This window comes from Eptesicus fuscus, chromosome 25, assembly GCF_027574615.1.
Source record: "Eptesicus fuscus isolate TK198812 chromosome 25, DD_ASM_mEF_20220401, whole genome shotgun sequence".
NCBI lineage: Eukaryota > Metazoa > Chordata > Mammalia > Chiroptera > Vespertilionidae > Eptesicus > Eptesicus fuscus.
The window spans coordinates 10,199,606-10,223,348 of NC_072497.1; the positions used below are offsets into that span (position 1 = coordinate 10,199,606).

Below are 23,743 nucleotides of genomic sequence, written 5' to 3' on the forward strand. Positions count from 1 at the left end.
GGTGCCTGCAGCAAGGAAACGCCCTGGCTCCCAGACGTGGCAAGCCAGATGTCAGCTGGGCTCTCAGGCTGTGAGCTCCTCGGCCGTGTCTTCGGTGGTCCGGGTCCTTCCCTCCGCACTCTGCCACCGAGAGGGTCAGCTTCACCCTAAGGCTTCCCGAGTATGATCGTAGGGTGCAGGACAGTGGAAACGGGGGGCTGCGTGCGCAAAGAGAAATGTTGCCCCAAAAGTGCCAGAAACCTTTACCTCGTGGTAGCACTGACCTGAATGAAGTCACGTGACTGCTAAACGAACCCCTCGTGCTGGCTGGCTTTGGCCTGGTTCTCATTCTCGTCACTAGCAAAGAGTGCAGGACGATCATAATCGGTTTAGAGTGCTCAGGGCACATGCCTGGAGTGAAGTCACCCATGTGGGTGGTGGAGGGGAAGGAGGGGGGATGGGAAAAAGATAATAATGCCTAAGTTGTTGGCTCCAGTAAATGGGTAGACACTAAAGCCATACGGGAAATCTTAGAGGAAAATCAGGTCAGCGATGGGGGTGGGAATCAGGAGCATCGTTCTGGACATGTTAGTTGTAGAATGCCTATTAGACTCCAAACCCAGATGCCAAGTAAGCTATAGGATAGATGAACCTGGAGTTCAAGGAAGGGGTCAGGACTGGAGCCATAACTGAGAGTGACCGGCATATAGCTAGGAATGGAGAAGTCAGCTAAAGGAAGAGAGTACAGAGAAAAAGAAGTGAGGATCCAAGGTCAAAGGCAGAGCAGAGGAGGCAGAGAAGCCGGCAAAGGGACCAAGAAGCAGTCAGTAAGGCAGGCAGAAAGCCAGGAACAGGGGTCCTCAAACTTTTTAAACAGGGGCCAGTTCACTGTCCCTCAGACCGTGGGAGGGCTGGACTATAGTTTAAAAAAAAACTATGAACAAATTCCTATGCACACTGCACATATCTTATTTTGAAGTAAAAAAACAAAACGGCAAAAACACCCGCATGTGGCCCGCGGGCCGTAGTTTGAGGACGCCTGGCCAGGAACGTGTACTGTCCTCAAGACCAACAGAGGCAGGCGTTTCCTGACACCGAGAGAACTCAGAATGCCCTGGGCTGGGAGGCTGAGTAAGAAAGGGACACGAGGTGAGCCTATACTGGCCACGTGGACTCGCTGGCCACGTGGACTCACTGGCCACCTAGACACCCCAGTTTCAGTGGATGGTGAGGACAGAGCCTGCGCGGAGTGGGCCGAGGAAAGACGGAATGTGGGGAAGCGAAAACATTTCATTTGGACAACTCCTTCGGGAAGTCTTTCTGTGAAGGGTAGCGGAGGAACGGGCAGTAGCTAAAGGGAATGGTGGGGCCGGGGCAGGAGTCTTTATTTAAAACAGGAAGACCCTCCAGCACACGTACATGCTAACGGGAATGACCTATCAAGAGACGGACGATGCAGGCGAGAGAAGATCAACTGCAGGAGCAGAGAAGCCAAAAGGGGGCGCGAGCAGGTGCAGGAAGGAGGAGAGGCAGCCCAGGAGCACAGACAGGTGTGAGTCACGTGGCCGAACGGCTGAAGAAAACAAAGAAAGGGAAATTCCGTCCCACCGACGTGTCCCTGCTTCCGGACCCTGTGTCCTGGCTACAAAGACCCTCGGAGTCTGCCGCAGTCCAAGCCCTCCCGCTCTCCTCCGGATTCCCACCAGGGGCTTGTCGGGCCTCCCTGCCTCTGCACCCTCTTCCCTCCAAGCCGTCCTCCTAGACCGGCGAGGGCTGCCTCTGGGCAACTCCTGCCCTGCCCTCCGCTGCGTAAACCCCCCCCCCCCCCCCCCCGAGCCCGTGCACCAGGCCGCTCTGCAGGCTGCAGTCCCACTGCCCTGCCTCACCCCCAGCCCGTGCTGCAGCCGCACTCCCATCGCCGGCCAGTCCACAGTCTGGTCAGCCCTCTTCAGGCTGCCATGCCCTTGAACAGGCTGGATCTCCTTGAAATGTCCTCCGCCCTGGCTCACACGCTCCACACCCATTAATCCAGTGCTGACCCCGCGTCCCAGCACAGCTGTGCTCCCCGCCTCGTCCTCATCCCCCCCCCGCCCCACTTTTCCTACACAGACAGCACTGGAGCTTTCACTGGTTTGCACCGGAATTCCCTTCATCTGCCTGTTTCTCTCCTCAACATCCTGACACAGCACCTCCTGACTCACAGCAGGTGAACACAGGTGCTCAGAGCCTGTGTTGAGTCCTAAATGACAATGATGAAATCAGCCAAAATGTTTTGATGGGGCTTAGCATCTCCTCTCCCATCCCTCTGTCCCCAGGGCAGTCACTGTGGCTTCTGAAGGGTATAGGACCAGCTGTCTGCAGCCGTGGCTCCTTCCAAAACTCCCTTCGCCCTCAGATGTCACCAGGCAAGCTTGCTACGTGAACGGCGGGCACATTATGAAGATGAAGCCTAACAGCCTGACAAGCCCTCTGGAGGAGACAGCTGAGAATGTGACAGCGGCTGGGGGCTGGCAGGTGTTTGCAGGACAGCTGTGATGGCTCAGCCATCCAGGAACAACCAGCCCGATCCCTCTAGGGACAACTGGCGCTTGCCAGCTCCCACTACCCCAACTGCAGTACGTGCTCAACAGCGTTTGTCTCTGCGGTGGCCACAGAGCCGCCCCCTCTCCCACCTGCACAGCACAGACGGCACAGATGGGCGCATGCTTCCACGCGAGAATGTGCAATTACACCCAGCCCCTCCAGCTGTAGCAGCTCCCAGGAGAAAGCCCGAGGGAGGGAAACCATCCTGGCAGATGACTGTCTTCCATGCTGGCACACACACTCAATTCTCCCAAGAGCAGCTGCTGGATCCATGGCCTCTGGCGCCTTTCGCAGTCCTTCCCGGGACCCGTGTGTTTGAAAAGCATTTGGTGAGATCAGAACATAAGGCAGTCATCAAACAGGATGTATTTACGTAAGAAAATACCAAGGCTTTATTCTGTTTTCTTATAAAGATCGCCCTGCTTGCTGGCTAAGTAGAAAGGGTGTACACAGTTCTCGTGAGTCAACGTGAGTTACCTGCTACCGAATGCACACATAATGCCAAGGAAGGGGCACGAAGGGGGTAATGCTCTCATCGTCACAGCAATGAAATGCAAATTAAAACAAAAATGACTGAACTTGATTAGTGCCGGACATTCCCACAGGGAAACGCAAGAGGGCTCTGAGACAATCAGTAGTTTTTTCTGGACGCAACAGACTTCTGACAGGCGGAGCCGCCCGCACTGCCCTCTCAGCCCGCCCCGTCGGAGGTGCACGGGCCATCCGGAACCCACAGCGCTGCTGGTCAGGAGCGTGTGCTTGCGCCCACGGGCAGGGAGGGAACGTCTGGGAAGACCAGAGAGCCTGGCTGCGGGAGGCCCTACGTGCAGCAGTGCCGCATGTGGAAGTTGACGACGTACTCGGCGTTAGTCCTCTGCACGGAAATAGCAAAGGGCTCAAAGGGGTGGAACGTGAAGGCCACAAGGCGGCGCACTGTGTGGTTGATGGGGCGGCCCAGTAAGCCTGCCTGGATCTCAAACTTGAGCAGACCAGAGTCCCGAGCATAGAACCTAAACAGAGAGAGAGAGACAGAGAGGACGGTGTCGATACTCACCACCACCTTGAGATGTGCACAGCAGGGGAATCCCTTACACCAGCCCCAGCGCGTCAGAACTGCAAAATCACCTTCGGCTAGTCAGCTCATTTTAGGGCAGGGAGATCTCGAATTTTACTATGTTGTCCTAAGCCAATAGGTCGCTTCTCTTTCCCAAGACAGCCCTTCGCTACAACCTCAATTGCAGCCTCCCCCTTTCCCAAAGCCATCTACCCCAAAACTGTCTAGGCGAGGGCTAGAAATGAACTGTGAGCCAGGAGCCCTGGCCGGTTTGGCTCAGTGGATAGAGCGTCGGCCTGCGGACTCAGGGGTCCCGGGTTCGATTCCGGTCGGGGGCGTGTGCCTTGGTTGCGGGCACATCCCCAGTGGAGGGTGTATGGGAGGTGGCTGATGGATGTTTCTCTCTCATCGATGTTTCTAGCTCTCTCTCCCTCTCCCGTCCTCTCTGTAAAAAATCAGTAAAATATATTTTTTAAAAAAAGAAAAAGAAATGTGAGCCATGTATGCAATTTAAAATTTCAGGTAGCCACATTAAAAAATGTTTAAGGTACATCCCCAGTGGGAGGAGTGCAGGAGGCAGCTGATCTGATGTTTCTAGCTCTCTCTCCCTCTCCCGTCCTCTCTCTAAAAAATCAGTAAAATATATTTAAAAAAAGAAAAAGAAATGTGAGCCATGTATGCAATTTAAAATTTCAGGTAGCCACATTAAAAAATGTTTAAGGTGAAATTAAGTTTAATAATATATTTTATTTAATCCAATATTGACATCCAAAATATCATTTCAATCTACAGTCAATATAGATTAATGAGATATCATACATTCTTTTTTGTACTAAACCTTTGAAATTTGATATGCATTTGACACTTGAGCAAATCTCAACTTGGACTGGCCACATTTTAAGTGCTCAACAGTCATGTGTGGCTACCATATAGGACAGTGCAGATCTACACTCATACTTGAGTTTTTCATTTTTAAGAATAAATTCTTTATTTTATTAAATTTACTGAGAATAAACTCTTTTGGAAGACTCTTCTTTTCACACACAAAAACAAAATACTAAGTAGTTTTTAATTTTTCATCTACTATAGTAAGATTCAAGATACTCCTCCATCCCAGTTCTTAAATACCCATAATGCAAAGTAAGTGCCCTGTGGTCCTGAGAACTACAGATGATCAGCGGGGTTAGGGGTTAATTGAGGGAAGGTCTAGAAAATGAAGAGCCTGAATTAAATAACTACAATTTCCCCTTTGGGAAACAAATATATAATAGACATAAATATATTCATATCCTTTGACTCAATTCCATTTCCAAGAATTTATAACCTTAGAATTTAAATGAAATAGTGACATGAATAGAGATGGCTACTATAGCATTAGCTCTACCAGAAAAAAAGCAGAAAGAGAATAAATGCTCAGTAACAGGGGAAGAGTTAAATTAAGTATGGTACAGCTACTTGATGGAGTAATATGCTGTCATTAGGACTGTAACTGTGAGGACCATGTAACAACATGGAAACCCACTTATAAGATAAAAGCCGACTACAAAGTATCATGCTGACCACACAACTGTGAAATGTAGACATGCATGCTGACAAAGACTAGAATGGAATACCCAATAGAGGTGTCATGGCATTACCTCCTCACAGGCTTTTAATATCCTCACAGTCCCCATTTTAAATTACAAGTAAATAAGAATTACAAGAAAAAACCCTGTGGTCAGGAGCAATGGCATTTCCAGATGTGTTAGTTAGGTTAACTTTTCAAATTAGGAAGGTGAGGAAGTCAGAAAGGAGAGGAATGTATCTCATGCTATTTGACCGTATCCAATGAGACCCACTACATGCTTTTAGTGTGTGAAAAGCTCATTCACCATACCCACATAGTCCCCAACTCACAAGAGGCTTATAATTTAAAGTGAGTTGTCTGAGCTTCTAAATCTAACTATCAGTTTACAGGGAATATGGCGGAATGAGAAAGACAGTAAATACTACTCCAGGGATGCAATGAGCAAAATCTAGGATGTGGGGGACTTTATAGGATGAGCAACCTGATTTCCCCAACACGCTCGCTGCCAGGAAAATAAGAGGGAAACAGAATGTACAGAATAAAAAGACAACAAAATAGTGACCAAATGCACAAACTGTAAAAAGAAGACTCACGAGGCAACAGGCAAGTGTGAAATCTGGTCAGATATTTGGGGTTCTCAATCAAGTTTTGCTCACTTTCTTCGGATGAAATAATGGTAATGAGGTTGCATTTTAAGTCCTTACCTTTTAAAAAGTCATACTGCAATGTTTAAGAGGGAAGTGTTATGACACCTGGGGGTTGCTTCAGAATAATCCAGGGTGGCAAGTCGCGAGGGGAGAAAGCAGGTGGTGGAAGAAAGAGATGAAACAGCCCTGACCACGAGCTGACACTGCTGAAGCCGGGTGATGGGCGTATGGGGGTTCATTATACTCTTCTATTTTTTATAGGTTTACATTTTTCCAGAATAAAAAATTTCAACTGGGTTTTGGAACTGGACTGCAATTGGAATGATTAATGGTACAGAATCATTTTACACAAGCCTGTTTAATACACATTGAAGCTGGATTATGAGATACTAACTACACTGTTTCTACGTGAAAAAGGCTCACACTCCACCTCTGGGCTCCAGGAACACCCAGCTGCCCTGGAACAGCCCCAGTGGTGACAATGGTGCTACCCCCCCAGCACCCTCCACAGCCCACTGAGCAACACACGCTCCCGACGTGGAGACAGGTGGGTCTGTGAACTGGGCGTCTATGGGGGAGGGACTGACTGTCAGAGGTTAGCCGCATCCTTCCAGCAATAACGCTGAGATATTTACAAGTACATTCCAAATCTACATCCCCAAATCCCCCAAATGAGGAAGCCTGAGTTTCTCTAAAACCTCCTGTTCCCCATATTGTCTCTGCTATCATTCCCAGTAGATAAGTGGGGGGATGAAATCATTTGAGCTAGATAAAACTTCAAAGTCTGAGCCATACACATCATTATGAAATAGTATTGCGTTACTAAATGGAAAAGTATGGTTTCCTGCCCTGGATGCCTTTAAAAGGAAACACGTACCTGAACTGGATGCTTTGGTGAGAAGCAAAGCATTTTCATTTATGAGACTATTGCCTCTGTGAGCAAAGCACCCACCGCATTACAGAAACAGGCTCCCTTCCAATTCAGCCCATGAGCAGAAAGGACACAGCACACAAAATGATGTCCAAGAAGAGAAAGAAAGCGGGCATGACCAGCCCTTGACCCCGCGCTAAGAACTGCAGTTCGCAGCTGAGCAGAGACGCTGTACCTGATCGGGTGATCGCCACACGTCTTGGGCCGCTCCATGACTGACACCCACTTGTCATCGTAGCTGAAGAGCGACAGGTCGAGGTAGGGGCTGCCGCTGTAAGACTGGGCACTGATGGGGAGCTGGCCCAGCAGCCGGCGGACTGCCTCGGTGTGCCCTCCATACTTGGCGTTTACAATAGTGTCTTTGAACCTGAAAGAAAGCACCAGTGATGAAGGCTGTGTTTGCAGACACATTTTTTTTTTAAACTGACAAACATATGTCTAAAAACAATTCATTCTGCCAGTAAAAGTCCGTTTATTGACTGAAGTCAGAACTCACACGTATCACAAATCTGGCTAGCTTCAAATACTCTCAAGAAGCAGAAAACAGAATTAGAAATGGGGAACATTACTTTAGAAAAGTTAAAAAAAAAAAAAAGATTCTACACAGGTTTAAAATGTGTGTAACTGGTGTGGTCGGTATTTGGCTGCTGTCCGTCACTCTGGAACCTCCCTTTCCCGTCATCCTTGGAATTCTCTCTGATGCTCTCCACTGTCAAACTGCACCATTCTTTTGTGTTTATTGGTAAAATACATCTTCCAGATGCTTCCTTAGAAAAGGTGCATGGGAGGTAATTATTTGAGACAGCATGTCTGAAAATGTCTTTGCTCCATTGATTATTAGAATTCTAAATTAGGAGTCTTTTTTTTTTTTTTTTTTTTGAGAAGTCTGAGGGAAGGATTTTAATGGCTTCAAGCTTTCAATGTTGTTGATTGGTCTGTCCAATGCCATTCTGATGATTTATTTTTTTATGAGATTTTTTTTCTGAAAATCTTTACAATTTTCTCTTTATCCCCAGTGCTTCGAAGTTTCATGATGACATGCCCTTCACTTTCTTGATTAATCCTTCTGGAATTTGCCAGATAGTGGATCACCTGGGCAAATCCTCTAACTTCTTTTCCATCTTTTCTCTCCCATTTTTATTCTCTTATCTTTTTATATTACTTTCTGGGAGAGTTCTTCAACTATATCTAAGGAATTTTAAATTTCTAAAGTGTCGCTGTTCTAGGAATGTTCCTGTTCTTATAGCTTGAATTATTTCAGTGACCACAATGTTGTTTCTTTATTCCGTTCGTTTTAGTTTGGTCTCTATACCTTGCAAGACAAAGACTTTCTTAAGTGACTCATGATCCTTGGTATCTTATTTTCTCTGAAACATGTCTTCTAACCGATAATGGATCCATTTTCATTTATCTCCACCAAAAGATTGTTGAAGACTATAAAATTGAGCATTTAGAGCCATGCATTCCCAAGAAATAAAAAATAATTTTAATTTATATATACATTATATTTTTGATGCAGCAAAGTATGGTAAGATGATAAATAAAATGTTACATTAGGAGAGGATTCTGTAGGGGAGATGACATAGATATAGGTTTGGAGGAAAGATCATCATACGGTTTTCTGAAGTAAATGACTATTGATGTCACTGCCACAAATTAAGGAAATTTGAGGAAAATTAGGCCTGTGGAGCCGGGTGGAACAGCTTACCGGCGTTGGATCTGCCTTGCAAAATTGTTGCTGGAAGCTGAGCAGGGAAACTGGACTTCGCTGTGCAGGGTGGCGTTCCGGAAGAGGTCACAGAAGTTCTCAAAGAGCTCCAGCAGCTCATCGGACGTGTTCTCAAACACCGCGATCACCTCTGTTGTCACCATGTTGTACACCACGAAGAAAGATGCCTGCCGGGAACAGAGAGCGCTAAGGGGCCGCGGAGGAGAGCGCCGTGCCTGGCCAACGTCACTTGGCTGAAAATGCAGGTGAACTGCCTCCGCTCCAGCACCACGGCTCCAACATGGCTCCCCGTGTTTCGGGGAAAGGGGGAGGCACGGGGGGCTTTCTCAGCCAAGGACTTCGTGTGGCCAGATGTCCCACTGTCTCTGTGCCGCTAAAATGACTGAACTGGCCAGCATCTATGTACGAAAAGGCTTTCAATGTTTCATTTCCAACTGTGCAAATTCAGTATTTTTCCTTCCAAGTGTTTACTCCCAGCCCACCCTGCGATGGATAAAAAATGCTTTCTTAAAATGCCAGATTTAATTTCCTCCCTGCTGAGAAAGCGATCTGCGGCCTGGGGTGGCCTGTTGGCAGGTTATGTTCTCTTGTATACATACATACAGCGCAAAGTTCAACTGAGGGGCGCCTGCTCTTCCTCTCACTATTTCTAGCTTGCAGAGAGCCGCCTTGCGTACGTTTTGCCCTAAAACTGCCCAGGCAAGTTGAAACCAAGCAGGGCACTGCTGCTGAGCAAATGAGAAATCAGAGAGGATTTTCCATTTCCGTCCTAAATGTTCTTTCAGCCCAGGCACTTGTAAGATACCTTTGTGATTTATAGCGAATCTCAGAGGGGGGACCGACAAGCACTCAAATGCCATGAAGGACCCTGGGGGACAGGCCCTCTTCCTTTAAACCTCAGTGCCCTGCTCCGCGAGCAGGGAAGCACCGGAACCCACCGCTTTTGTCAGCGAATGGAACAGTGTAATCCATCCGCAAGCTTCTAATAGGACTCCAGACGTTCTCAGAACACTGAGATTAGTAGTCCCCCTCCTATGATTAAGTTTAAATCTCCATTAACAATTTCTGGTGCCATTCGGCCCACCTGTTTTACTAGTCATTAGTCCTTCCCAGAGCTTCTATTACATGACTTTTGTGAACCCCTGGAAATTAAATTTGGCTGCAAATTAAAGAGGCTGGGGGGTAACCTGAGACTAATGCCCCTAATATTAGCAAGGCTTTGTTTGGATGCACTTTTTACTCATTAACCTTATTGGAACCCAGCAAATTAAACTGAGGAGGAAAAGACAGCGAGGGCAGAGAGACTGGGTTTAAAGTTACAGCCTCTGGAAAGCCAAGCACAGAGCCCTAGTGATGTTTCTGGCTGCAGCTTATTACAGCTTTCACAATAGGTCACGGGTTAGCAAAGGAAAAATGGATAATCTCAAAGGCAGCAATTACGGACATCTTATTCCCTCCGAAACAAAAAGGCAGTTCTAGCTCAGACCGACACAAACAGGGACTGGTGTTCTTTCTGCAGACTGAGACAACACTTCGATCCCGTCAGGGCTTCACCAGGATCTACCATCATCATGTGACTACAGAATTACACAAGCATCTTCTAAGTCTCCCTCCAGGACATCGGGAAACACAGGACAGGAGGCTACAGAAGTCGAGGTCTCACTGCCCATCTCCCAGGACAGTAAGATGAACTAGATGCTCCCCCATGATGGCTCCATGGGTGCCTTCATCACTGACCCGGAAGAAAGAGAGTCCAGAGCAAAATGTTCTCTAAACCACAGCACTCCCCATTTTTTAAAGAATTCATAAACTACGACTCAGAAGAAAAATGTCAGACACATTTTACCCCGGATGGCTGGTAAGGCCTTAGGAGAGAGTGCCCTGTACAGACTCTCTTAACGGTAGAATCAGCTGCAGGTCAAGGAGTGATACCAAATTCAGATGACTTTGTGGTTTACTGGTTTGCTCTCTGTACAGAATTTGCAAACTAGCATCTAAGGAGACCATCTGGAGACAGGAGCATGGGGCAAAGGTACAGAAAGGTGGTCTCTTACTCGGTATGGAGAGCTTCTTAAAGGGAAATGCCCTTGCCCTGGCCAGTGCTGCACACTGATCAGAGTGTCGGCCCATGCACTGTAGGGTCCCAGGTTCAATTCCCGGTCAAGGGCATGTACCTGGGAGGCAGGTTCAACCTCCAGCCCTGGGTGGGGTGTGTGCAGGAGGCAACTAACTGATGTGTCTCTCTCACATCGATGTCTCTCCCCCTCCTCCCTCCCTCTCACTCTCTAAAAAAAATCAACAGAAAAAATATCCTTAGATGAAGATTAACAACAGAAAAAAGAGAAATGTTAAGATGACCCCAAGTTTCAACACGATGTTTCAATCCAAGAATCTTAAAGGTTTCCATGCTCTTACCCACATCTTATTCCCGTTTGAGAAATGCCTCTCTCCCCACCAGCATCTTTCACTCAAACTGAGAAAGACCTCAGGACCTGGAGTCCTGATGAATCACTTCGGGGATCCAAAACTTGGGATCCTTTTGATCTCTTACTGCTCTACAACCTACCTTTCAGCACATGGGCAAGGTCAAGGTAACGTCATAAAACTTAACTCTGTGAAATGGACTTGCCTAGTAGTTATCTTTTAAAGAAGACTTATGAAGAAGTATAAGGGCATTAACCACTTAAGCAGGAAAGAGCGGCTAGATTTTCAGAGGGTTTCCTTTTTGCGTGCGGTGGGCTCATTCTTTCTGCCAGAACTAAAACAGTCGGACTAACAAGGACAGTCTCACAAAATCAAGGCAGGATTACCCACAGGCAGTCCACACGTTAACCTCGTAGCATTGGGGTTTCCACCTCAAGGGAACTAAAAATGTTCTGCCGTCCGGCCGGCATGGCTCAGTGGTTGAGCATCAGCCTATAAACCAGGAGGTCACGGTTCAATTCTGGTCAAGGGCACATGCCCTGGTTGCAGGCTTGATCTCCAATAGGGGACGTGCAGGAAGCAGCCAATCAATGACTCTCTTTCATCATTGATGTTTCTCCCTCTCTACCCCTCTTTCTTCCTCCCTGAAATCAACAAAAATATTCAAAAATAAATCTTACCTAATAATAGAGAAACATGTAAATTGACCGTACCTCCGCTACACCCACAGCCAATCAGAGTGAGTATGCAAATTAACCCAACAAAGATGGCGGTTAATTTGCATACATACCTGGGTCCCGGGAACCTCCTCGGCACCCAGGTCACTCCCAGCCGGCCATCGGGGGTGGGAGGGGTGGAGAGGGAGGGGCTGAGCCTGCGATTGGAGGGGTGGGGGGTTGCCCACTTCCCAAGCCTAAAGCCTGGGGCAGAGGCTTTAGGCTTGGGAAGGGGGCGAGCCTGCGATCGGAGGGAAGGGGAAAAAATCAATGGAAACATGTCCTCAGGTGAGGATAAAAAGAAAAATAAAGAAATGTCATATCCTATGAAAGACACATCTTGAAAATGCCTAAAGAAAGTTGTCATTTTTTTCATGGTGAAGGGACTGGAGTCCGTGTTGATGAAAATACCTTGGCAGCTGCGGTGACTGGCAGTGGCTGCAGCAGCAGGGTGATGGGGCTGGCGCCTTCCCCTGATCAGCCCAGTGGCCTCCTGCAAAGGGAGGCCAGACTGCAGCTTAGGTCTGCTCTCAACGGGGAGAGGGCCTAAGCCATCAGTAGGACATCCCCTGGGGGCTCCCAGTATGTGAGAGGGGGCAGGCTGGGCTGAGGGACCCCTCCCCAGTGCATGAATTTCGTGCACCAGGCCCCTAGTAAATAAATAAAAATTAAAATGTTCTGCTGAAGGTAGAGGGAAATAATTACAGAGGTGACGATCTACATGTCAATGGCTTGAGATTTAACTTCCATTCATCCAAAGAAATACATGTGGCCAGAGAAAACCAGAGCTGTTTTCAGTCTGGCTGAGCCCTAGGATCGCAAATATTGAAGATTACATGAAACGTGTATTTCTGAGAGGTTGGCTGTACACAAAGGGAAAATCCGTCACGTTCTGCCGAGGAGATTGGGGGAAGAGGGGCGGCAGGCAGGACAGCACCTCCTACCTGTGACGGGTCTGTGACCCGCAGGGTGACCACGTCCTCGCTCGTGTACTTGATGAACAGATGGTTCTCGTCCAGAAGCTGCATCTTCCACATGCGCAGCTGCCGCAGTTGGTCAAAATACTGGAAGAAGCGCCGCTTGGCCATCGCGCTCCCATCCTGCTCCGCCCGGCGCCACAGGTAGACGAGCAGCCGGTGCTTCAGCGAGTTGATGAAGGGGTCCCGGAAAGGGTTGGCCATGCCTGTCTGGCTGTCCCGCTGAACCTCCGGGAACACGGCGGACACCGTGAGCAGGTCGTCCTCATAGCAGAAGCGGCCGATGGTCCTCACGTCGATGAACGTGCCCTCGGGGGTCACCTGGAAGACGTGGATGGTCTGCTGCTGCACCGACAGGATGGCCAGGATGTTTTTGTACAAGTACAGCCCTTGGTTGTGAGACAGGACCACTTTGTCGCACTTGAAGGTGCGCGTGTCACACAGGCGGCCAGTGTGGAGGTCGATGATGTGGAGGGAGTAGTCCTCCAGAGGGGACCGCGGGTTGGGGGTCACGGACTCGCTGTTCCGATACACCTCGTAGAAAGGAGGGTGGGGCTCGTCCGGGAGGTAGGCCGCGGAGCCCACGATGACACAGCGGCAGTCGTCGGTGAAGAGGCTGCACTCCCGGTTCAGGTGCTCCCCGTTGGCCGCCACGTTGGTGATGTGCAGCAGGACAAAGAACCGCTCAAAGAGCCGCCCGCGGATGTTGACTGACCGCTGGTCGTTGCCATTGGACAGGATCTCCCCCTCGTAGCCCTGCAGCAGGTCCTCGGCCGCCTGGCAGCCCTGGTACTCGTAGATTTCGAGAGACGTCTGGTCCGAAGAGAAAGCGATGAAGTAGCGCCCGTCGGGTGAGAATTTTCGCAGGAAACAAGGCGGCTTTTCCACGTTGACCACCGTGAAGTTGGGGAAGACGTTCTGGTGGAACACTCGGACCTGGTGCCAGTGGGTGCCTGCCTTGCCCGAGCTGATGCGCCGGCGCTCCAAGCGGTGGATGACATTTTGGTTCTGGATTCTTCGAGGTTTGATGGTGGAAACATGATGATCCATTGTCACATCTCTACACGGAGAAGTCAAGCAGAAGAAAACAAAACGGAAGTTACCAAAACCTATACAAGTCGAACAGATCTCCCTCCTTGTACCCGGCATCCAGGAGCTCCCAAGATGAGAGGGATCAGCATTTCCCCTTCTCAGGTTATAAACAGGAAGTGGTCCTGATATTTCTGAGTCTAGAAACAGATTTGAGAGGAGCACCTAATTCAACCGGAATATCTTCAAAACATGCTTAGCTGTTGGGAACAATCAACAGGGGAAAAAAACACACCTACATCTGCATGAAATTTGTCCAATGTAAGAGTCACATTCAATGTACACTTATTTAAAAAGTCTTTATTTATTTATTTACTTATTTAGTATTGGGCTCTTAAGATGTCCATACTACCCAAAGCAATCTACAAACTCAATGTAATCCATATCAAAATCCCAACAGCATTTTTTTGCAAAAAAATAGTAAAATGCATCCTAAAGTGCACGTCATCTCAAGGAACCCCAAAAGGCCAACAGTTTTCTAAAAGAAAATAAAGGCGAAGGACTCACACGTCCTGATTTCAAAACACATCACAGAGCTAAGGTCATCAAAAAAGGGTGGTACTGACAACAACATACCAATGGAACAGACAAGAGCCCAGAAATACACCTTTGTGTATATCAGCCTGAGAGTCAGGAAGTTCAGAAAACCCTAAACGTACATAACATACTCATATCCTCCTCTTCATGGCACTTGCCCTGCCTGCAACTTTATCTCTGCACTTGACTTAAGTCTATGGCGTATGTGATGAGCGCGCGCCTGCCCAGTCCATACAGACATTACGGTCTGTGTGCCCATCACAGTCCTGGGCACATCTTAAGCCTCCTGTCCTGGTCGCTGGACCTGCCTCACGTCCTCAAGTTCTTTGCCAAGTCAGGGACCCATCCGCACGGGGCTGTGCCCTCTGCCTGGGATGTATCTCCTCTGGCCCTGGCAGCTTACGGGTCACCACCTCCAGGAAGTCTTCCCTGACCACCCGACCTAAACCTGGCCTCCCATTAGATTCTTGTCTGCCTCCTCCAAAGGAATTGTCCCCATTTGAACCTGTGCGTTCGCTTGCATGGCTCTGTGCTTACTACTGGCGCCCCGACTCAACCGCACGGTCCAGGCAGGAAATAATCACTTCTGCTTAAGTCCCCTGTTTTCTCGGGGCCCCGCCCTGGCACACTGTGCCTTCTGCGGGTCATTCAGGGAACAAATGCAAGGCTGGCTGCAGGGGCCACTGGCTCCCTTTGTGGTCCTCAGCAACACTCCTCCCTGGGCTGGCTCTCAGTGTCCCCCTGAGGGCAGGTGCACACATCCCTCAACTGCTCGTGACGGCTTCCAAACCTGCCAGGACCGAGGGGCGGGTACACCCCCCCAGGGGGCGCCCCCGGAAAGAAAAGCCAGGGGCGGGGCCTCCAGGGGAAGGGCAAGCTGAGGGAAGGCGGGGGCCGCAGGGCCTCCCCGTCAGGCGGCGGCAGCCCCGGGCGGTAACCTGAGGCGGCCCCGGGGAGGGCTTGACGGGCTGGGAGGCCGGGCTTGGGAAGGAGAGGTCCTCACCTGTGGGTCCCGGCTCAGAGGGCCGGGGTTAGGGACCCCCAGCCGGCTCTGCGCGCGCCTCCCCCGGCCCCGCCCCCGCCATGCTTTGGGACCCGGCTCCGCGACCTCAGGCCCTCGCTTCCGGCATCCACCGGAAGTGCGGGGTAGCGAGAAGCCACGTGGGGATAGCGCGCCGCCCAGCCGGGACTGGGAAGCGCTACAGCGCACCCTGGTGTCCGGAGGGGGGTAGAAGCCAAAGAGGCCCAGTGACTGCCAAGGAAAAAATTCACTCAGCTCCTAGCAGGGCACCCATGGCAATGTCTCTGCGCCTGCTGGGCACCTTTGCAAAAACAGGCATAAAAGCCGGTGTGGCTAAGTGATTAGTGTCGGCCCACGCACCAAAGGGTCTCGGGTCTGATTCCCGGTCAAGGGCACATACCTGGGTTGCGGGTTTGACCCCCCCCGCGGTGGTCAGGGTACCTGCTGGAGGCAACCAATTGAAGTGTCTCTCTCACATCAATGTTTCTCTCTCTCATTCTCTCCAAAAAAAAGAAAAAATTAATTTTTCACCTTTTGATTAAATGCATCGTTTCATTAGCTGAGGAACCTAAGTAACTGTGAATGCTTTTGCTCAAAAAGTAATCCAATATTTGGATTGGGCTATGCCTGAAGTCAGTGCCACAAAGACAGAGACCATTTCTGCATTGCAACTATTGATCCCCGAGGGTTAACACAGTGCCAGGCACAGGGGCACCCAAGAAAGACGTGTTGAATGGGGGGTGGGAGCAGCCGGGGAGAGGTCAATGGGGGGAAAAGGAGAATCGTGTAATACTTTAAAGAATTTAAATTTTAAAAAATATATTTGCTGGACCTAACCGGTTTGGCTCAGTGGATAGAGCGTCGGCCTGTGGACTGAAGGGTCCCAGGTTCGATGCCGGTCAAGGGCATGTACCTTGGTGGCGGGCACATCCCCGGAGGGGGGTGTGCAGGAGGCAGCTGGTCGATGTTTCTCTCTCATCGATGTTTCTACTCTCTATCCCTCTCCCTTCCTCTCTGTAAAAAATCAATAAAATATATTTAAATATACATATATATATATATATATATATATATATATATATATATATATATATTTGCTGAATGCTGATAACAGTCTTTTGTGCGCACAGAGCCGTGCCTCGGTGGTGGGGTCACCTTCAAGCACACCAGATGTTCCATTGCGATTCCACGGCTCCTCAGCCCGCCTCTCAGATGTTCCCGTGTCTAATGCCCTGCCACTCCTCCCAATGTCCTCGCACCCTGGGAAGAACACTGAGTCCTGAACCGCCGCTGCACCCCCTGGCTCCGGCCTCCTTTGTCCCTCTCAGGAGTCCCCGAGTGAGTGGGATGATGGGGGGACAGGGAGGGAGCTGAAGGACTTGAGAGCTTTCCCGCCACTCACTCCAGTCCTCCTGTGGCTCGTCTGCCTCGGCTTTTAACCACTCTGCCCGTGATCTGCATTAGCCGCGAGGAGAGGGCGTGGGAGCGCGGCATGAGAGGCTCTTGTTCTGTCTCCCTTTCTAGAACAGGCTGGCCGAGCTCTCTTCACCTCTACACGGTGGCAGACATGCCTTGCCCTAAGTATTACACCACCCCCACCCCCATCACCACCACCACCACCACCACCACCAATCCTTTCATCCAAACAACTGCACCATTGGGCACATATGTACTGTATGCCAGACCCTATGCCAATCATTTCACCTACATTCTCTCAGCTCATCACCTAGCTGACGCAGTGAGTTAGGTATTATTATCCCCACTTTACAGATGCAGAAATTGAAGCTCGGTTCCACTTGATGCCCCCCCCCCCCGCAATCCTATATTTGCTTTATGAGACTCACTTCATCATGATAAGCTATTTGCAGGAAACGCTCGGTTTCTGCTTGCAGTTCTTCAGTCTTCAGATTTCAAACCCAAATTCGTATCAACTGTCTGCACAGGTGCCTTCCCTCCATGCTCTTGGCTAAATGCTCCCTGCCCCAGGTCCACGTATTTCTTTTTTTCTTTTTAATAATGTTTTAAAATATGTTTTTATTGAATTTATAAAGAGAGGAAGGGACAAGGATAGAGAGAGAGAAATATCAATGAGACATCAATTAGCTGCCTCCTGCACGCCCCCTATTGGGGATCGAGCCCGCAACCCGGGCGTGTGCCCTGACCGGGAATCAATCCATGACCCTGCTAGCGGTTTTCAACCTGTGGGTCACCTAAGACCATCGGAAAACACAGATATTTACATTACGATTCATTAACAGTAGCAAAATTACATTATGAAGTAGCAACGAAAATAATTTTATGGTTGGGGGTCACCACAACATGAGGAACTGTATTAAAGGGTCGCGGCATTAGAAGGGTTGAGAACCACTGGTCTAGTGCCTAGCACGTATTAGAGGCTGCCTAATATTTATTTGCTGAATGAATGAATGAGTGAATGAATGAATGAATGAGTCAAACCTTGTGTCTGGTGCTCTCCTCTTCCTAGATGTGCCTGGGATGTGGGGTAGGAGGGGCGGAGGAGCGGCAGGGAGCACTGCAGCATCGTCCTTCCTGTAGCCGGAGCTGAGCCCTGGGGTCCCGGGGCAGCTCGGGGCCCCGCTGTCCCACCTGCTCCGCTCAGGGCCGGGATAGAGGAGAGCGGCTGGAAATGAAAGGAAGAGGCTGGGGCCAAGGAGCCGAAGCCCAGGGAACATGAAAAATCTTCGCTGCGGGGAAAAGCACTCTTCTTCCCATAAAAGCAATGAAATTAGAGGTAATTGTGAGACACCGAGATTCGATCAAACCCGGGAGGCGCTCAGGTGAGGGGGGCCGGGGCTGGAACAGCTGGTCCCCCCGCCAGTGCCGCCAATCGCCCTCCGTCTCCGTGACTGAACAAACAGTTCCTCGGGGCCCCGTCCCCACACTGCCCTGTGATGGGGGCGGCTGGAGGAGCTGGGGTGGCCTGGCCCCCACAAGGCGCAGGCCTCCTCCCAACCACTGTCCCAGCCTGGGTCCTGCTCAGAGGGCAGGAGGTTCACAGGGGTGGCTAAGCTAGGTTCACCGTCCTGCCTACCTTAGGCCACAGGCACCAGAGGGCCAGGGAGGAGCCAGAGGGTATTGGGAGGGAGGGACAGGGCAACACATGTACTGTATGTGATCTGCATACATGGCAACATATGTACTGTATGTGATCTGCATACAGGGCAACATATGTACTGTATGTGATCTGCACACAGGGCAACATATGTACTGTATGTGATCTGCACACAGGGCAACATATGTACTGTATGTGATCTGCACACAGGGCAACATATGTACTGTATGTGATCTGCACACAGGGCAACATATGTACTGTATGTGATCTGCACACAGGGCAACATATGTACTGTATGTGATCCTTCTCCCCTTCCACTCCTCTTTTTTAAAATTTTTTTTATTGATGTCAGAGAGGAAGGGAGAGGGACAGAGAGAGAGAGAGAAAGCATCAATGATGAGAGAGAATCATGGATCGGCTGCCTCCTGCACACCCCACACTGGGGATCAAACCCAGAACCCGGGCATGTGCCCTGACCGGGAATGAAACCCGGGACCCTTCAGCCCGCAGGCCGACGCTCTATCCACTGAGCAACACCAGCCAGGGCCCCTTTCCCTGCTTTGCTCTCCCGTTTACCCGCTGAGAACCCAGCGGTGAGAACGCACACTGTAAAACAGAGAACGGGGTGCAGAAAGTGCTGCTTGGGGAAGCACGGGGCCTGGGGGGGTGGGCACACAGCAGGGGACAGCCAGCCCGGGTAGGTGTTCCTGAGCAGGAAGTATGCATTGCACCCCTGTGTGCATTGCAACATTATCCACAATAGCCCAGACATGGAAGCAACCTCAGCGCCCATCAACCGATGAGTGGGTAAAGAAGATGCAGTCACATATATGCACAATGGAGTATTATTCAGTCATAAAAAAGAAGGAAACCCTGCCGTGGGTGGACCAGGAGGGCATTAAGCGGGGTGAAATGAGTCAGACAGAGACAAACAGATACTGTGTGATCTCACTTACATGTGCAATAGAAACAAAGAAAAGAGACCAACTCAGAGATACAGAGAACAGATTGGTGATCGCCAGAGGGAGGGGGGAAGAGGCAAAATAGGTGAAGGAAGTCAAAAGGTACAAACTTCCAATCATAACAAACACGCCTGGCCCTGGCTGGTGTGGCTCAGTGGATAGAGCGTCGGCCTGGAGACGGAAGGATCCCGGGTTTGATTCCGGTCAAGGGCACATGCCTGGGTTGCGGGCTCAGTCCCCAGTGCGGGGTGTGCAGGAGGCGGCTGATCAATGATTCTTTCTCATCATTGATGTTTCTCTCTCTCTCTCCCTCTCCCTTCCTCTCTGAAATCAATAAAAAATTAAATAAAAAATAAACACATCTGGGGGATGTAATGTACAGTATGGTCACTATAGTGTATAACACTGTTGCATATTTGAGCGTTGCTAAGAGAGTGTGGCTCAGTGGTTGAGCGTCAACCTAAGAACCAGGAGGCCATGGTTCGATTCCCTGATTCTCTCATCATTGATGTCTTCTCTCTCTCTCTCTCTCTCTCTCTCTCCCTTCCTCTCTGAAATCACTAAAGAACATACTTTTTAAAAAATAAGACCTTGTCTTCGTTTCACTGGAATATAAGATGGAGGGAGGACATTCGGTTAGAAAGAAAAGCGGGGGACCTTTTGGGGGACAGGGGGAGTCAGCAGCGAAGCACCTCGGGATGGCTCTCTGACCCACAAGGGGCAGGTTGAAGAGACGGAGGCGGGCAGAGAGGAGGGGGATGCCTCCCCTGCCACCTTCACAAAACATTCCTGTCTGCCCGCCCGGGGGCTGGGCCCCTTGGGCATCTGATAAGGTTGTTAAGTCACTGGAACACCTGCCCCGCCATCTGGCACTTCTGTCCTCTGCACGGGGCCACCCAGGCCTCCTCACCCACCTCCTGGGAGCCAGCGAGCTGCAGGGGCCCCTAATAGTGGCACCGCCCCCCCCGCCCCCCACCCCCCAAGTACCAAGGGCTAGAGGGTAGATTTCTGTGTTCAAAGGCGACTTTGTGGAGAGATGGTCTCTAAAATGACGTGGGTGGGGCCTCGCTAAGGCTCCTGGGACTTTGCATGCACTGAGATAACAGAGCAGGGGTGCTGGGGCTGGAACAGGGGAGGGTTGAAACAGGTGCCCTCTCTCCCCATCTGCGGCCCAAGGACCATCCATCATTTCAAATGCTGAGCCTTCAGGAGCTTATCTGCTGGGCAATCAGCCCCCAGCCCCTCCCCCTCTTCCGGGCTCTGGAAACCATAGCATTTGGGGAGAAAGCACAATACCTTTGTCAGCAAATCTTGCTGGGCTCTGTGGAGCGGCAGGTGACCCATGAGTGTGTGTGTGTATGTAGCTGTCCCGATGGTGTGTGAGGAAGAAAAACAGTTGGGGCGGCGGGAGATGTGCTGACCACCAGAACCACCCAAACCCGTCTCTGCGTGTCCCAGCCTCCACATATTTAAAGACAGACATGTGGCCGAAACCAGTTTGGCTCAGTGGATAGAGCGTAAGGGTCCCAGGTTCGATTCTGGTCAGGGGCATGTACCTTGTTGCGGGCACATCCCAAGTAGGGGTTGTGCAGGAGGCAGCTGGTTGATGTCTCTCTATCATCGATGTTTCTAACTCTCTATCCCTCTCTCTTCCTCTCTGAAAAAAATCAATAAAATATGTTTAAAAAAATAAATAAATAAAGACAGACATGTGTCCGGCCACGGTGGCTCAGTGTTTGAGGAACCAGGAGGTCACGGTTCGATTCCAGTCAGGGCTCATGCCTGGGTTGCGGGCTTGATCCCCAGTAGGGGGCGTGCAGGAAGCAGCCGATCCATGATTCTCTCTCATCATGGATGTTTCTCTCTCTCTCTCTCTCTCCCTCTCTTTTCCTCTCTGAAATCAATAAGAATATATATTTTTAAAATAATAATAAATAGCCCTACCCGGCTTGGCTCAGTGGATAGAGCGTCAGCCTGTGGACTGAAGGGTCTCGGGTTCGATTCTGGCCAAGGGCACATGCCTGGGTTGTGGCTCTATCCCCAGTGGGGGGGGGGTGTGCAGGAGCAGCCGATCCATGATTCTCTCTCATCATGGATGTTTCTATCTCTCTCTCTGAAATCAATAAAGAAATATATTTAAAATAATAATAAAAAAGAGAAAAAAATAAAAAATAAAAAATAAATAAAATAAAGACAGCCATGTCTCCATCCTCAAAAGGAGCCTTCTCCGGTGAACGATCCCCTGTCCCTTCAACAGTGGCTCAGACAGGGACCTCTAAAGTTCAGTCCTGGCTACGCCCGGCCCTGGGTCCCTTCCTGCAGGCGGGAAGGGTAAAATGAAGCCATGACAGTGATCTGCACACGGGCCCTGGAGTGCCCGCCATCCTGCACCCCCGCTCCTCAACCCCCGTGATTGATTCCCGGTTCACACTAATTAGGCCTTGCCTGGCTGGGGACAGGAACAGCACTTTGCCATTTTCTTGAAGGAAACCGAGTGACAGGCCGACCTGCTGGTGGTTGCCAGGCAACCTTGACGATCCTGCAGGAAAGGCAAACTCGAGAGAGGCCAGGGCCAGAGCCTAGTTAGCAGCTATTGAATGGGAGCCTCTGCTCCGTGGAGAGGTGCGAGAAAGGCGTGGCTGGCGTGGGCTCCCGTGGCTCCAGCTGTCTCTTTAGATAGAGTGTGTGTGTGTGTGTGTGTGTGTGTGCGCGCACTGGGGGTACCTATGCAAAGTGAACTGGGAAAGAAAAAAGTAATGTTCTTCTTTAAAGTGAAATCATGCCCGGCCAGCGTGGCTCCGTGGTTGAGCGTCGACCTATGAACCAGGAGGTCACGGTTCAATTCCAGTCAGGGCACGTGCCCGGGTTGTGGGCTGGATTCCCAATGTGAGATGTGCAGGAGGCAGCCGATCCGTGATTCTTTCTCATCATTGATGGTTCTATATCTTCCTCTCCCTTCCTCTCTCTGAAATCAAATATCCTATATAATAAAACGCTAATATGCAAATCGACCGAACAGCGGAACGACCGGTCGCTATGACGTGCACTGACCACTAGGGGGCAGACGCTCAACGCAGGAGCTGCCTCCTGGTGGTCAGTGCGCTCCCACAGGGGTAGCACCACTCAGCCAGAAGCCAGGCTCACAGCTGGCGAGCACAGCAGCGGTGGCAGGAGCCTCTCCCGCCTCCACTGCAGGCGGGCGGTAAGGAGCCAGGGATCCCAGACTGCGAGGGGAATTGGGCCTAAGCCAGCAGGTGCACATACTCCGAGGGGTCTCAGACTGCGAGAGGGCGCAGGCTGGGCTGAGGGACCCCCCCCAAGTGCACGATTTTCATGCACCAGGCTTCTAGGATATATATATATATATATATATATATATATATATATATGGGCTTATATCCACACAAAAACCTCCACACAGATGGTGATAGCTTTATTCACAATTGTTCAAACTTGGAAGAAACCAAGATGTTCTTCAGTAAGTGAATGGATGAGTAAGTTGTCCATAGACCATGGACTATTACTCAGCATATTACTAAGCACAAGAAGCCAATCTGAAAGGTCTCATATTATATGATTCCAACTGTATGATATTTAGAAAAGGCAACATGGAGACAGTAGACAAAATTAGTGGTTGCCACGTGTTGTGAGGAGGGGGGATGAACAGGCGGAGCATGGAGAATTTTCGGGGTGGTAAAACTAGTCTTTGAGATATTATAGTGACGACTTCATGTCATTATACATCTGTCAAAACCCATGGAAGGTACAACCTAATGTAAACGATGCACCTTGGGTGATGACAATGTGTCAGTGTGGGCTCACTGATTGTGACAAATCAATAAACTCTGGTGGGCAATGTTGAGAGTGGGGAAGACGACGAGGATGAGGGTGTGGAAGCAGAGGGGTATGGGAAATCTCTGATCAAGTTTGCTGGGCACCTAATACTGCTTAAAATATAAAATCTAGCCCAGCCCGAAGGTTGAACGTCGACCTATGAACCAGGAGATCACGGTTCGATTCTCGGTCAGGTCACACGCCCAGGCTGTGGGCTCCATCCCCAGTGGGGGGGTGGGGGTGTGTGTGTGCAGGAGGCAGCCAATCAATGATCCTCTCTCATCATTGATGTTTCTTTTTTTTAAAAAAAAATATGGAACGCTTCACGAATTTGCGTGTCTTCCTTGCGCAGGGGCCATGCTAATCTTCTCTATATCATTCCAATTTTAGTATATGTGCTGCCGAAGCGAGCACTCATCATTGATGTTTCTATCTCCCTCTCCCTTTCCTCTCTGAAATCAATTTAAAAATACATATATTTTAAAGTTTTTAAATAAGAAATAAAAAAATAAAATAGCCCTAACCAGTTTGGCTCAGTGGATAGAGCGTCAGCCTGTGGACTCAAGGGTCCCAGGTTCGATTCTGGTCAAGGGCATGTACCTTGGTTTCGGGCACATCCC

The 23,743-nt window shown here is 49.9% G+C and overlaps 1 protein-coding gene and 1 non-coding gene across 2 annotated transcripts; both read right to left on the minus strand.

Annotated features, from left to right (window-relative positions):
- Nucleotides 1–2,928: 2,928 nt before the first annotated feature.
- On the minus strand, nt 2,929–15,355 carry DET1 (DET1 partner of COP1 E3 ubiquitin ligase). Its single transcript, XM_008158939.3, has 5 exons — nt 15,237–15,355; nt 12,575–13,667; nt 8,470–8,657; nt 6,937–7,128; nt 2,929–3,572 (listed from the first exon to the last, which is right to left on the minus strand). Exons 2-5 carry the CDS (start codon nt 13,655–13,657, stop codon nt 3,383–3,385), a joined length of 1,653 nt encoding a protein of 550 aa, XP_008157161.1. The 5' UTR covers nt 13,658–13,667; nt 15,237–15,355; the 3' UTR covers nt 2,929–3,382.
- Nucleotides 15,356–23,430: 8,075 nt separating this feature from the next.
- LOC129148444 (U6 spliceosomal RNA) lies at nt 23,431–23,537 on the minus strand. Its single transcript, XR_008555461.1, has one exon. It is a non-coding gene; the product is annotated as a U6 spliceosomal RNA (small nuclear RNA).
- Nucleotides 23,538–23,743: the final 206 nt, after the last annotated feature.